At 40.1% G+C, this 13,465-nt stretch overlaps 1 protein-coding gene across 8 annotated transcripts in view; it reads left to right on the plus strand.

The window, feature by feature from the left end:
* pkp4 (plakophilin 4) overlaps positions 1-13,465 on the plus strand; it is a 93,228-nt gene that overhangs the window by 53,778 nt on the left and 25,985 nt on the right. For 5 of the 8 annotated variants that reach the window (XM_023950636.1, XM_023950631.1, XM_023950633.1 and 2 more), the window contains 3 exons: positions 2,888-2,914; positions 9,986-10,156; positions 12,611-12,821. In XM_023950636.1, the coding sequence (XP_023806404.1) occupies positions 2,888-2,914; positions 9,986-10,156; positions 12,611-12,821 (409 nt within the window). The remainder of the gene's footprint in view (positions 1-2,887; positions 2,915-9,985; positions 10,157-12,610; positions 12,822-13,465) is intronic. The other 3 variants (XM_023950632.1, XM_023950637.1, XM_023950638.1) reach the window with 1 other exon arrangement.

Here is a 13,465-nt window from a genome sequence, read left to right on the forward strand (position 1 = left end):
TAAAATCGGCAAAACTGTAGTAAAAAAATGGCTTGGAACGCTTTTAAAATCGATCAAAAGACAATTGGAGGGGTTTTTTAAACAGTATACACAGTTATACAGTAAACTTTGTATAGAGGCTTCATATAGCTGGTTTACTTCAAATAGTATAGTAAAATACTAATCTGAAAGAATTTTTAAAACTCTTTTTTCTTTTTCTTTTTTAGAATTTTTTTCATTTTTTCGTGATTATTATGAAATATTCCCACTAAGCTTAAAGCTAGTGCTACAACTCAGTCGTGTTGCCACACACTTGGTCATGACTTTTGGGGCTATATGTTCACAGTTTGTTTGCATCCGTCCTGTATGTTGCAACTATTAAAAGAATGACCTTAACTGAAGGGTTCGCAAGAAGAATGCGTTAGAGCTTGTTAGTCTGACAAGATGTGTTTGATTTAGGAGCACAACTCTCTGAGAATTGTGTCTGTGAACGGGCAAAAAACTGACTTTAGCACATTCTATATGAGAAAATGCTATATGAGCGTCTCTGTTGGTACGCATGAAAATTGGAAGGAGTAAATGTGGTTTCCTGGACGCGTACAGGAATTTTTCGCGTCTGTATTTGGCCCGTCTGAAAGGCACAAAAGGCTTTCCTTATTGGCGTAAAGAGGAGGAGGAAGCACAGACACCATGAGAAGACGGCACATCTTTTCCGCTTGAGTAAATATTTTCGGAACGCCAAAGGCAAAGATTATTGAGACGTTTCACAAATCCAGCGTTTCAATCTCAGAGCTCCTGGAGGGGTTACGGGCGACTTGGGAACAGATCGTGGTAACTCAACATTTCTTTGCTGGAACCTAGGAATATTTTTATTAGCCTGTTTTCTATTTCCATTGGATCAAATTTGATTTTAAGTTGAGGACTTTGCCACTTTCCCTCCAAACTCTTGATTGAATTTTCATGCCAGCACTGCTGTTTCTTTTAGTTGATCAGCAACAAATCAAAAACAACAACAACGTTTTTGCATCCAAGCATAATTTTGCGCTCTTTACAAGTAATCTTTGTAAGGTGAATAAAGCAAACCGGAGGAGCAGAGCTCATGCTAAGCATCACAGTGGTGGAGTTTGGATGTTAAGGCCGGGCTCACTTGGCCTTGTGTAGAAGCATAATGATGCAGACTGCTCTTTTTCTCACATTTTGCTTCAGTAGGTCCTGAAGGTTAAGCCTTTTTTTTAAAGTGAGTGTAAGTTAACAGCTTTCTATCTCAGTAGCAGTATTGATAACTCTGCTCAGATTTAAACGGGTGACAAGTGTCACCTGCTTTGCCTCAGTAGAAAATCGTTGCATACTGTTTTCTTAGACCACCTTATAATTTGGCATTAAATCAAGTGTTTCTGCCCAGAGATGCACACTTTTTTTTCCTTCTTAACCTTTTGAGTTAATGGCCATGATCCTATATACACCCCCCCCCCCCACACCACCACCACCACCACCAAATCCCCAAAAATCTCAATGGGATTAAGGTCTGGTATATACAGTTGCCAGTCCATGTGTGAAAATAACGATCCCTGTTATCCGAGTCTCTCTTTCATCACTTAATCCTGGTGAATCGGACATTGCGGTCTGCTATCTGCTGGGGGAATCATTCCTTCGATCGGCTCAACATGTGTCTTCAGAAGAGAAGATCCGCTGACCACATTATAGAGACAAACAGAATTCTTGAAGCTTCAGCTGAAGTGAAGCAACTCCAGATTGTGACATCAGCTGCTGATTTATATGATGGAGAATGCAGCATCTTCTTATGCTGCTGCCATCAGTGTGGACTGACAAGATCTATATTGTTCATTTTACCACTCTGCCACTGTTAATCTTACCTGAAAATTGATGTTTTGTTGTGGTTGTTGGTACTAGGTAACGTTGATTATGTCACATGCGTTCAGTTTGTGTGAACCTACAGGACAAAATAAACCATCTTCAAGGACCTATGTCATGCAAAATCAACTTTTTGAGGTTTTAAGAGTACAATAATGTTAATTTCTCATAAAAAAAACAACCCCAAAGCAAAATTTAGATTTAGTCATCTCTGAGCATTCCTCTAAAAACCTGCTCTCTGAGCACCAGCGCCTCCCAATCCACAAAAACCACTAGATCCTCACATTGTGACATCACAAAGTGAGAACAGCCTCTTCCAGGAAGAGTATGCACAGCCAGCACCGCCCCCAGGTTAACATACTTCGCAGAGCTGGCAGTGATTGGCAAAATGCTGTTATTCTATATGCACAATATGCGCATCTTTGCAAACGTTTGGATGTTGTTTGTTTTCGTGGGCGAGACTCAGACACACTGGCGAGTTTGACGTCATGAAATGGGCGGCACCCACATGAGCGAAAGCCTGCGCGTCAGAGATCGAGTCGTCTTGCTTTGGGTAAAAAAAAAACAAAAGCCCCTTCAAGCATTTAATTGGTCTAACCTAAAGGGAGAAACTGGAGATTTTTTTTTAATTTTCTTTTTTACCTTCTGTCACTGATTTGCACAGGTGTTTTGGCAGAGAGCTTTTACGCCGAATGCCCTTCCTGACACAACTCTGTATTTTAAGTTGATGCAACACTGGCCTTAGGACCCACACTGGATTTTCTAGCTCATTGGACACACTGGGAAGTCAACCCAGGTTTCATGCATGACAGTCCTACATCCACCCAACTGAGCTATCCAGCTGCTAGGGGAGAAATTGGAGTTAATCTACAAATTCTTGAGGAAAAAAAAGGAAATCTGGCTTTAAAACTTGTGAAAGCATTTCCCCTTTTCCTCAAAAGACTAACTAAGCTCTTACTCAGCAGATCTCTGTTCCATTGTTACTTGGTTAATTGCCTTTTTCCTTTTATCCTTATGCGGCGGGGGATTCCCACAGATGCCCTTGTTGATGGTGACATTCAAGGTGAATGGTCTTGACTGTTATGCAGCATTTGTTTCCATCATTTTGTGTGCTCAGACATTAGTGTTGCATGCATTCCTCTTTATTTTTAATTGTCTTTTTATTCTGTGGATGTGTCATTCCCAGCTGTTGCTCTTGGTAACACATACTGTTTCAAAGTGAATGTTGGCGTTGATGTTTTTCCTACTTCAGTGGATGTCACACAACGTGTTTAACAAAGTGTCCGACTTGTAATGAATGAACCTGGTTTCTACATAACTTTTACATTAGACATTTTTTGATCATTTTTATGAGGCAAAACATTGACAAAGTAGCAAATATTGGCATTTTTGCAATGACATTTTGGGAAATCAACTCCTGTTTTTTAGGGGTTTTAACCGTGGGCAGAATTTTGGGGTTTGAGTGAGCTTCTTTTTATTTCCTTAATGCTTCAGTTATCTGTGCAGCGTGCACAGCTAACCTCCTAAAACATGCCAGAACAGGCAGGATTTAGCATCCCCAGCACACCGAGCCGACACCATCAAACTGACATTAAAATCGTTCACAGGACGTTTAATCCTCAGACGCAAATCTTTTTCTTAATTCATGGATTCAAATGGTTTGCGCCACACTGCAAACAGCCAGCTGTCAGTGTAAAATCACGCTTTATTTCCTCTGTCTCGTGAAGACTGAGCCCAGGCTTTTCTTTTCCATGTGACAGTTTAAAAGGGGAATTTAGAGAGGTATAATTACTGAATTACTCACAGCTCTGTTTTAATGGTAGCTTTTCCTGCAGATTAAGGGGGGGATTTCAAAAACCAAGAAACAAACAATTCCCTGCAACAACAAAAAAAAGAATCAAATATTGCCATAAAATAATCCTGATTTTGTAACACTATAAATATTTTTTAAAGTGTTTGTTCAATTATTCATGAAGTAAACATTTAGCCTGGTTTGAAAAAGTTAGACATAAACAACAAAAAAACGTAATATTTCATTCTCACAGCAAATCCATCCTGAAAAGAGGATGATGCAGGTTTTTAATCATCCGACTAGACAGAGAGTTCAATTTAGGAAGATTTAAAATAATAACATGCATTTCTTTTAGTCTTTTTTTTTCCAAATAGACTGTACATGTGTTTCTTTGTGAACCATAAAATGAAATGCATTCAGTAGGTTTACAAAAAAAACAAGGGAAAAATCTTTATATGTTAATTTTAGAAATTATTAATTTTAAAAATTATTACCCTTGATGTTTTCTTTCTTGTTTCCCAAATTATTACAGAACATTAAAAGTCATCTTTTATTTACAATTAAATATCAATGTTAAATTCATTTAAAAACAAAAAAAAAGCCAATTTTATTTCTATTTTAATCCTGGTGGGGTTTTTTTTATTTCCTCTTGTAATGTTCCCATCTGATTGTAAGAGCAGGTCATAATCTCCTCTTTTATTGAGACTCCAGCCTTGTTATGTATTTGTTTTTCTCTTCTTCCTCCATTCTGTCCTCTTTATTTTCAGCTTTTGTCTCCATTCAACCTTCATTGCTCTTTATTATGGCCTCCTTTTATTTCTCAGGCACCATCTGCTTTTTGCCTTCAACGTCTTAAACACTTACGGCAGAAAACTGCAAACGTTTAGGCGCTAATGTGAGCATTAAAATGCACCACAGGCTGGGAAGTGATATTCCTTCAGAAAGCTGTTTTTCAAACGTGTCGTCATCTAGTTCCTGCTCCGCCGCACATTTTGTGGATTTCCTCGTCTTCCTCTCTTCTCAGACTTCTGTCCCTTTGTGTCGTTTCTGCACTTCGGTGCCCTTCCTCTCCTCTTTTTCCTCTCCACCACCACCTGGTTCCACTCTCTGCACTGTCATTGGCAACATGTCACCGGCCCCCTCAGTGCCGAAAAATGAAAAATGAAGACAAATTGTTCCTATTAATTTGCTCATTACACTCCGTCCGTCTGACAGCGGAGAGGGACAGAGGGAAAATGGAAATGGCGGATCTGCCGGTGCACTTTCTCATTCTGACAAGCAAGCCTACCTCGGAAGTTTGGACCATAATCCCCATGCATGTCTACCAAAAGCTCCTTTCATGTGCAGCAAATCTCTCGGAACTTGTGCTTTCTCAGGTTTTTAATGCTTAGAATTTTTTGTACGTATTATTTTTGTGGGATTTATATATAAATATATATGTACAGCTGCATGTGTTTCTCTTGAGCAAGCACACTGCAAGCTACCGCCGTCTTTTATCTATCCTCTGCCAAGTGCAATCTGTTAAAGCCACAGTGGAGGACTGAGGGGGAGAATTAAATGACTATAACACAGAAGGAATGTGGGCCATTTGTCCTCAACAGACAGCAGTATGTTATTTCTCGCTGACAATTTGCAGAAGGTTTAAGAAATAACTGTAGCCGTTCCATCGGGGAACGGAAAGATTAGTCCCTCAGATAGGTTGCTTGACTGAAGCCCAAGTTGGGCAATGATGGATAAGGGAGCATATGCATGACAGCTTCTGTGTGTTTGTGTGTGTGCAGGGGGGGGGGGTTCTGTCCCTTTCACTCATTGAGCTCTGTGCCAGGAGCCCCAGTTATGTAGCCAGGCTTTAGACTGGGTTGAGAAGTCTCTGGTGGTCCCAGACAGCCTCATTAGCCCTCTTTTCTTCTCTGTCCTCTCCACCCCCCTCCACTCGTCACTTCCATTCTCTTCTGACTTCTTGTCTGACTATCCCACCTTTTCCTTATGTCTTGCCACCGCCTCTCCATCTTTCCATAGTCTCATCCTCTTCAGGCCTTTGAACAAGTGAAGCTGAACTGATTTCTTGCCAGGCTGAGTCGAATTCGACGCACTGAAAGCTCTTCTTAGCCGTTAAGTATGCCGCTGCCGCATTCAGCGGAAAATCGTCCCTCACTTTTCATCACGTTCTTCCTAATAGCATATGTCTTGTATATAGAGAGAGGGAGCTTTTTGCTCCTAACAAGCTCCTTGGGTGTTATTCAATATTTCCAAGTCAGATGTTTGAAGCAGAAAATTATGGCTGCAGAGATCTGTGTGGATGTTGGCTATGAAAAAAAGAGATTTAACATGTTCTTGTAGCATTTTTCTCATGATGGAGGACATGTGTTAAGCTCAAAGATGACTTTCTGATCTGTATTTTTTATTCAACTTGTTTTATTCAACTTGTTGCCATTTGAAAAAGCTTGTAGTTATTAGGTAAAACCTACAATCGGCACGCCACAAGCTCCCTGCTCCGCTCCATTCTGATGCATCCGCGTCTTTATTGTCTTTGTCTGAGCTGGCATCTGGCTCAAAACTGTACAGCTGGATAGTTCCAATATTTCTCACCATTTCTGTTGCAGTGTTAATGTTAGGTTAGGGCGGTGAGGGGCTCTAATCTAGCAGGGGAGTGTATAAACAAAGGGATGATAGGAAGTGAGGGAAGGCTTACTCTGTGCCCATCAATTTCCATTGCATTACTGTCGCTCTGCAGAGACCATATCCTAGAAAACGACACAGGTCTTTTCATTTTGGCTAAAAACGGCATCGTCATAGTTTAAAGCTCACTCGGGAACTCTTTTACAATAGATCACAAGATGATCAGAGTGGGACTTTGAATGTAGAACAACAGAGGAGACTTTCAGGAGGAGAAAGTCTCTGCTCTGTTTCCTGCAGGCTATGGTGGACCAGGGTCTGATTAAAAACAATTTGCTGGGATAATTCAGCTACTTTATCATTTTTGTCTGGACCTCCAGCATCAGCCCACTAAGGAAAGCTGAAAGTGAGCTCCAGGCGGTGTTGCAAACAGAAAAATCTTGCTTTGCACTTTTTTTCCCTCTGGAGTTAAGTGAAGTTTCTATGAAGGAAGAGTTCTCTCCGGGTTCCTAGAGTGGAGAACATTAAAAATGCCCAGATGCTCACAAAATAATGCTTTCATTTCTCTATAAATGGAAAAAGAATGTACGGTGTCACATAAGCACTGTCCAAAATTCCCCATAGGTAATTTTGAATTCGTTTTTTGCAGCAAAAGCTAATGCAGTTCCAATGATGAAAGGTTGCCTCTTGGATAAATAGGGGAAAGGGGTGTATGATTGTTTGTGACTTATCTCTGTGACAGCAGTGAGAGGCCTGCTTAGTTTCATTAACTGCACATGGAAGATGAATGCACCAATGGGACCTGAGAAATCAATGACCAAAAGCTCTTTTGGGTTCAGTATTGCATTGTATTTATGTAAAATGATAAAAAACCAAAAAAGCTGCGGTAACATAGCAATTTTGCTTAACGAGATTTGATTTTTTTTTGATTTGAAATGGTTTATTTCAAGCAATCAAATAGAAGTTATACACAAAAGCAATATAAACATCAGTTATACATTCATACAGTAACTAATCAAACTTAGGATAATTAGACATAATTAATAAATATTGCTTGAAAGGGAGTGGAAGGAAGCGAACTTATATAATTCCACCCCGTTATACTATAACCATTTTATTACATGATTTATCAATATCTGGTTCCTAGGTTTTATCAGACAGAATTAAGAATCATAAGGTATCAATAAGGCACATGCCAAAGATGAATTACTTAAGTACTACGTCAAAAATAACTATTTTAGAAATTAACATGGCAAATGCAGCATCTGAAATATATACAAATTATGTTACTTTTAAAAATCATTCATATGCTTTAAAAAATAATACTATACCAGTAAAATAGACACAACACTGTTTCAGGAGTTGTCATAACAAAATTTCATCAAGTATCAAAAGTTAAAAACATGTGCAAAGTTATGCTACATTAGGAAAGATTTTTGAATCAATTTATCAATTTTAGCAGCTAGTGAAGTAATATCATCAAAAGTCAATCAATTTAACAATTTTCAAAAGTGATTAATCATTTGTTTTACTCTTTTTATATATTTTTATTTTTATTTTTTTATTTTTTTATAATAAAGTAATGCTGTTGGGGAAAAATAAAAAGGGTCCATAACTGTCGATTATCCAAGGTTGGTATTTCTTCTTTTACTGATAACAGCTGATCTCCTGGGTTCAAAACAGAGTTTATAGTTCTCTTCGATGTTATGACTGCAGACATTAGATTCAGGTCCATATCCTTCTTCAGCTGATATCAGCTGCGGTGAAAGTTGAGGTCAAGTTGTCTGCAGCTCAGAACTCTGCTGTTATTCAGGTGACGTTAGACGATGGAGAAAGTGATGATTCCTGGTGTCATATTTCTTGAAATTATTTGGCAATCACTCAGTAGATCTAATAATGGCTTCTATCAAAGTGCCATTTACCAGAAAAAACTTCAGCTGGAACCTCTGGTAAATAGTAAAGATGAGTTTAGCTTATTGGATGCTTTCAGAACTTACCTAACACTAATATTCATTTGTTTTTAACTGAGGATGCCTCCTTTTTACTCATTAATATCTGCACTTTTTGACATGTTTTATACACCAAGGAGACAAATCTGTTTATTTATGAATTCCATCCGGTTTAGGACTGGAAGTATCTCTCATTTGAGTGGTTCTGCATGGCAGAGTCTGTGGTTAGTAGCAGTCTCCTCCGAAGCTTTTGGAGTTGGAGAGGACCCAAGTGACATATGCCGACTGTGGAAATGTGCGATGAGCTGTAAGTTGCCAACTGCGTAGCGGTCCGCCGGGGTTCACACTTCCGTGGGCTTCAGTGATGTGGGGTTTAACACAAACATGTGCTAGCAAATCATTCAAATTGTATGGCTTTTACTAAGACAATTAAGAAGGATAAAGCAGACTTCTTTTCTTTTTTTGTAGCACTTTCCTCCTCAGAGAAAACTGATGGCATCCATTTACTGCAACCTCACATTTATTCAGTTTATAGTTTAAAAAAAAGGTTACTAGCAATTTGTTTCTTAAAAAAAGAGGCAATTTAGATTTTATTTAAACCTATGCATGCTTCTCAAGGTCAAACTTGTTTTCTATTTTTCTTAATTCCTTTTTTCTGTATTGTTTGTTAGTTATTCTGCATGCCAGACGCTCTGCAGCCGTTCTCTCGTCCAGCTTTGCTTCTGTCCTTCTACGATTACACAGGGCCAGCGTCCTTCTTTTTCAAGTCACCAGAAAAAGCCACATCATGTTTATATAGTGGCCAAAGAACAAAGCAAATGCCCCACAGTCTACAGCAACTCATGGAATTATACAACACAGTGAAATAAAAGTTTTGTTATTTAGGTTTTAAATGCAGATATTAAAATACTTTTAGAAATAATTTGTTTTTGTTTTTTTTCCCCCAAACTTTATTTGTTTTATGTAGAAATTGTAGAAAATCGCCATCAAATCACAGATATCAGTTGAAATAAAGGTACTTTTGCACAATCTTTTTTGTTTTTTAAATTAGATAAAAGAATTGAAGAAAAAACAACAACAGAACAAAAAAAGACACACAAAAGAAATAATTTCTTTTTGAGAAGTTGGTAGAGGTGCATGCTCCAGAGTCTGAATCTTTTTTTGTCCGTTTTGTCCGTTACTCCTCTTATTCATCCTGAGTTTTTTCTTGTTATTCCTACAAGTGTTCTTGATTTTCTGTTTGTAAACTTTGAAAATGCCTTGGTTACATGTTTTCTTGGGTATACCATTGTTTAACACAACCTGTGATAAAGTTTCCGATTGTTTTCATGTTGACATATCTAAACAACTATGATCTTGTTCCCTGCAACATATTTTTATAATAATTTCAAACTGTTCCAGGGGGTTAAGGCAAGATATTCTCTTGAAAAAGGTTATTTTTCCTTGGTAACTTTGCAGGTTTTTCTTTATTAAGTAATTTGTAGGTCCAAAACACAAAAAACTATAATTAAAGAAGATTATTTTTCTCCTCTTTTGTCAATTTGGCTAAAAGCTGATAGAACAACTAAAGCTGTTTGCAGCCCGGGGGGCTTTTATTATGGGCTCCTGCTTTGTTCTACTCCAAAAAAGAAGAATAGAAACTAAAGTTTGACTCACATCAAAGTGTTACATTGAAATTACAGCTTTTGAACGGGCATAAAAGGATTTTAAATGCATTACTTTTCTCTGTATTTCAAGCTGCCGCCTTTTAACTGTGAACATTTTTCTGTATCTACAGGAATGCGAAGTTCATATGCCAGTCAACACAGCCAGCTTGGCCAGGATGTAAGGACAACAATATCTCCAGATCGGCACATTGCACCAATCTACGAGGATCGGACGTTTCAGGGGCCGTTATACCGCAGCCCCGGCCACACCCAGCAGGGCGCCCTCTACAGAAGCAGCTCAGGTAGGGTCCATTTTATTCTGAAGTGAGAAGAAGACTTACCGTATTCAAGGGCAGTGGCAAATAAAGCACAGGACCAAAAAAAAGCCTTTAGAACAAGTGGAGTGACCCTAAATGTCAGATCATGGCCTTTAAAGGACGTGAAATTTACCACTGTGTAATACTGCCACAGACTTTGTTTCTTCAAACTCTTCTTAAAGACCCACTCCCATGAAAATCATCGTTTTACATGTTCTTGTGACTCTTTTTTCCATAATGGAGGAAGAAAATGAAGATTAAAATTGCATTTCTGAGGATTTCGTTGTTTAAATTGTGGTGAATCAGGAGCAGATGCAAAAATGGAGTCAGAAAAAGCGCTCATTGGTGATGTAGAAAATACGCTGGGCGGGCCACAAGCTCCACTCCATTCTCTTGCATCCACTTGTCTTCGTTTTCCTCGTCTGAGCAGTCATCTGCCTCAAAACCGTACGGCTGGACAGCTCCATTATTGCTCGTTGTCCAGGTACTGTCAGGTAGGGGTGGTTAAGAGCTGCAAGCTAGCAGGAGAGAGCGTAAACAAAAGGATGATGGGAAATGATCAATGAACAAGGGTCATAATCTAAATGTAAAAGTGCTTATTTTTTGCAATTTCATTTCAATTCTACTTTGGATATTTGTTCAAATATGACTGAAATCTTTAAATTTGTGAAATCACTTATTTTTGTCAAGTAGAAATAAGTGTCCTTACATCAAACAGTTGGGCTTTTCTGCAGGTGTGTGGTGTTTTTTTATCCTTTTTGTTTTCCTCAAACTTTCCCAAAGTTTCTTTTCCACACAGCAGGCGACCCTGCTGTTTTATCTTGTTTAGGGAAGACTCTCACTCTGCCCTTCAGCTCTGTGTTTGTTGTGTCTTTTCTCTTAAGCTTTCCTCTCCTAAATTTCCATTCTTCTCTTCTTTCAACCTCCCTCATTTTCCCCGCTTAATGTTTCCATCCTGCCTCCACTGCTGGACAGGAAATGTTTGAAATTGCGTTAATTGACAGGTCTGTGTACATTTTTGCACCACAAAGAAGTCCATTACCTTTGTGCCGCACTGAGCGGAAGCACAAAATGGGACAAAGAGCTAAGGGACGGCTTGGTCCCCCCACTTTGTTTTTCTCTCCCTCAGCTCTCTTCATGTTGGCATTCACTCCTCAGAATCTCCTTTCTGCTTCGGACGCACACGCCTCATTTCCACGCAGCATTCAGACTTCTGCTCTGCACAAGATCCTCTTAGACCGATAAGTTCAATCGTAAATGATAGTGATGCTCTGTGGAAGCTGCAGAGACGAACCATTATGACGTGTTTATCTCAGTGATCAGAGTTGGAGCCAGAGGGGGGGTTTCGTGTGCAAGAGCTCCTTTATTTGAAAAATCCAATTTGATCCCGGGTTTATTCTCTCTGTTAGTGATTCTTCTTCTAGCCATTTTCTCCTGTCTGGCTCTTCTTGTATTTCTGGCAGTTTCTCAGACTTATTTGTGCGAGTTCTAGATTTTCTTTGAAGGAAAACATTCAATGTTTTGCTGGAAAGATGATGAATGAGCTCCGAAGAGTCCTGGAGAATTTACTGATACACTGTGTTGTTTGTAATTTGTCTTTCCCCGTTTCTGTAAGGTTATGCTTAGAGGTAGTCGCAATGCAGGCTTGAGCTGCTGCCTAACATAGAAGTGCGCTCATGCAGGAAATTGTGTTTTTGGAGTTGCGCCGTGTGTTGACGTCTTGGCTCCTGATAGGAGGGGTGTGAGCACGCTGCTGCCCGGTTCTGTTGGAAAGGCTGATACAGATCTGACCCGTGCAGCTTCAGTGCTGGCACGCGTCGTGTGGGTGGTGTAAGAAGGAGGGCTAAATCTTACCAGCTTGTTGACGCAGTTCTGTTTGTGACCCATTCTTTCTGCAAACCTTTAGAAATTACCAAGAAACATGAGCAAACAGAAACAGGACAAATGCTCGAAGGAAGATGCTTTTGGTGCTTCCGATCCAAAAGCACCACAGCCGGGCTAACCAAATTTAATTTGCTGTAGGCGGATTTTCCCTAAAACAATGCAACGCCACAATGAATCTAAAGGATGGTGAGGAGAAGCTTTCAGGGTCATAAAGCAGGTTGAGTGGTCCTGCATTCTCTGAGCACCAGACAAACCTTGCTGGCTGAATACAGACTTGTAAAAGCCAACAGGTCTTTGAAGGGGAGAAGGAGGTCTGCTTTCTGCAACCACAGGAGCTGCGTTTTATCCTCGTCGTTAACTGGATCCAGACTTGAGAATCTGCAGAGTCAGTCAAAACGGCAGCATGTTTGTTTTTTCAGTTCTGTCTGAACTTACAGTCTGACAGTTCAGTGTTGGCGGAGAAGGTCTTAACTTTGCTAAATCTTCTTGGTGTTCCTTCTTGCAGGTGTTTTCCTTGAGTTTGTTTAACTCAACTTTCTTTTTTTCTCATCTCAGGTGTGGGAAGTCTGAAGCGAACGTCCAGCCAGCGAAATGCCATGACTTACCAAAGAAACAGCTATGGTCTCAACTCTGCTGCCACTTACGCTGACGGGTACCGCTCGGCCACGTACAGGCCCCCTGATCCAACCTACGCCCGCCAGCCTCTCATGGTGGATGACGGCGCGCCTCGTTCCCCGTCCATCGACAGCATTCAGAAGGACCCCAGGTTGGAACTCCTCACATGACTAAGGCCTTTGTAACAACTGCCCTTACGGGCGGATACGGGCTGTCAGCGGGCAATAAATAGGCAAATTTGTGTTGGGCATGCAGTTGGACAGCATGAAATATCAAGGTTGTAGACCTTGTCGATCGGTGAGGATGTAGAGCGAAAATGCTCATGCACATTTATTACTACAGGCATGTTGCAGGGCACAAGTTGTAGGGAGACTTAAATAGCACGTAAGGGTAAGTAAGTGGGAAGTAAGTTAGATGCTGGCCCGTCGTACAGGTTTTTCATATTTCCAGTCCCAACTCACACCCTGTACACTGCTCAATGTGGCTATTAGAGCTAAGTGCATGCTTCTTGTGTGCAGCCATTAGGAAATTAGACAATCGGAGTATAGTTTACACTGGACTCCTATAAGGGTCATACAGGCATTTAAATATCGCGCGCGGCAGTTGCGCACGTCATTAAGGAGCCGACAACTAGCAAAAGGGCAGTGTACGACAGCGTCACTCATACGTAATAAGTGCGTGCAGCTTACTTTAGCCTTACAAATACTTCATGTGTTCGACTAATGCATGTTCCGTTTTAATGACATTCCTTGAGGTGGCCCCATGAGTTTCAAGGGAACTGCAAGACACACCTAC

This window comes from Oryzias latipes, chromosome 21 (genome assembly GCF_002234675.1).
Source record: "Oryzias latipes chromosome 21, ASM223467v1".
Classification (NCBI taxonomy): Eukaryota; Metazoa; Chordata; class Actinopteri; order Beloniformes; family Adrianichthyidae; genus Oryzias; species Oryzias latipes.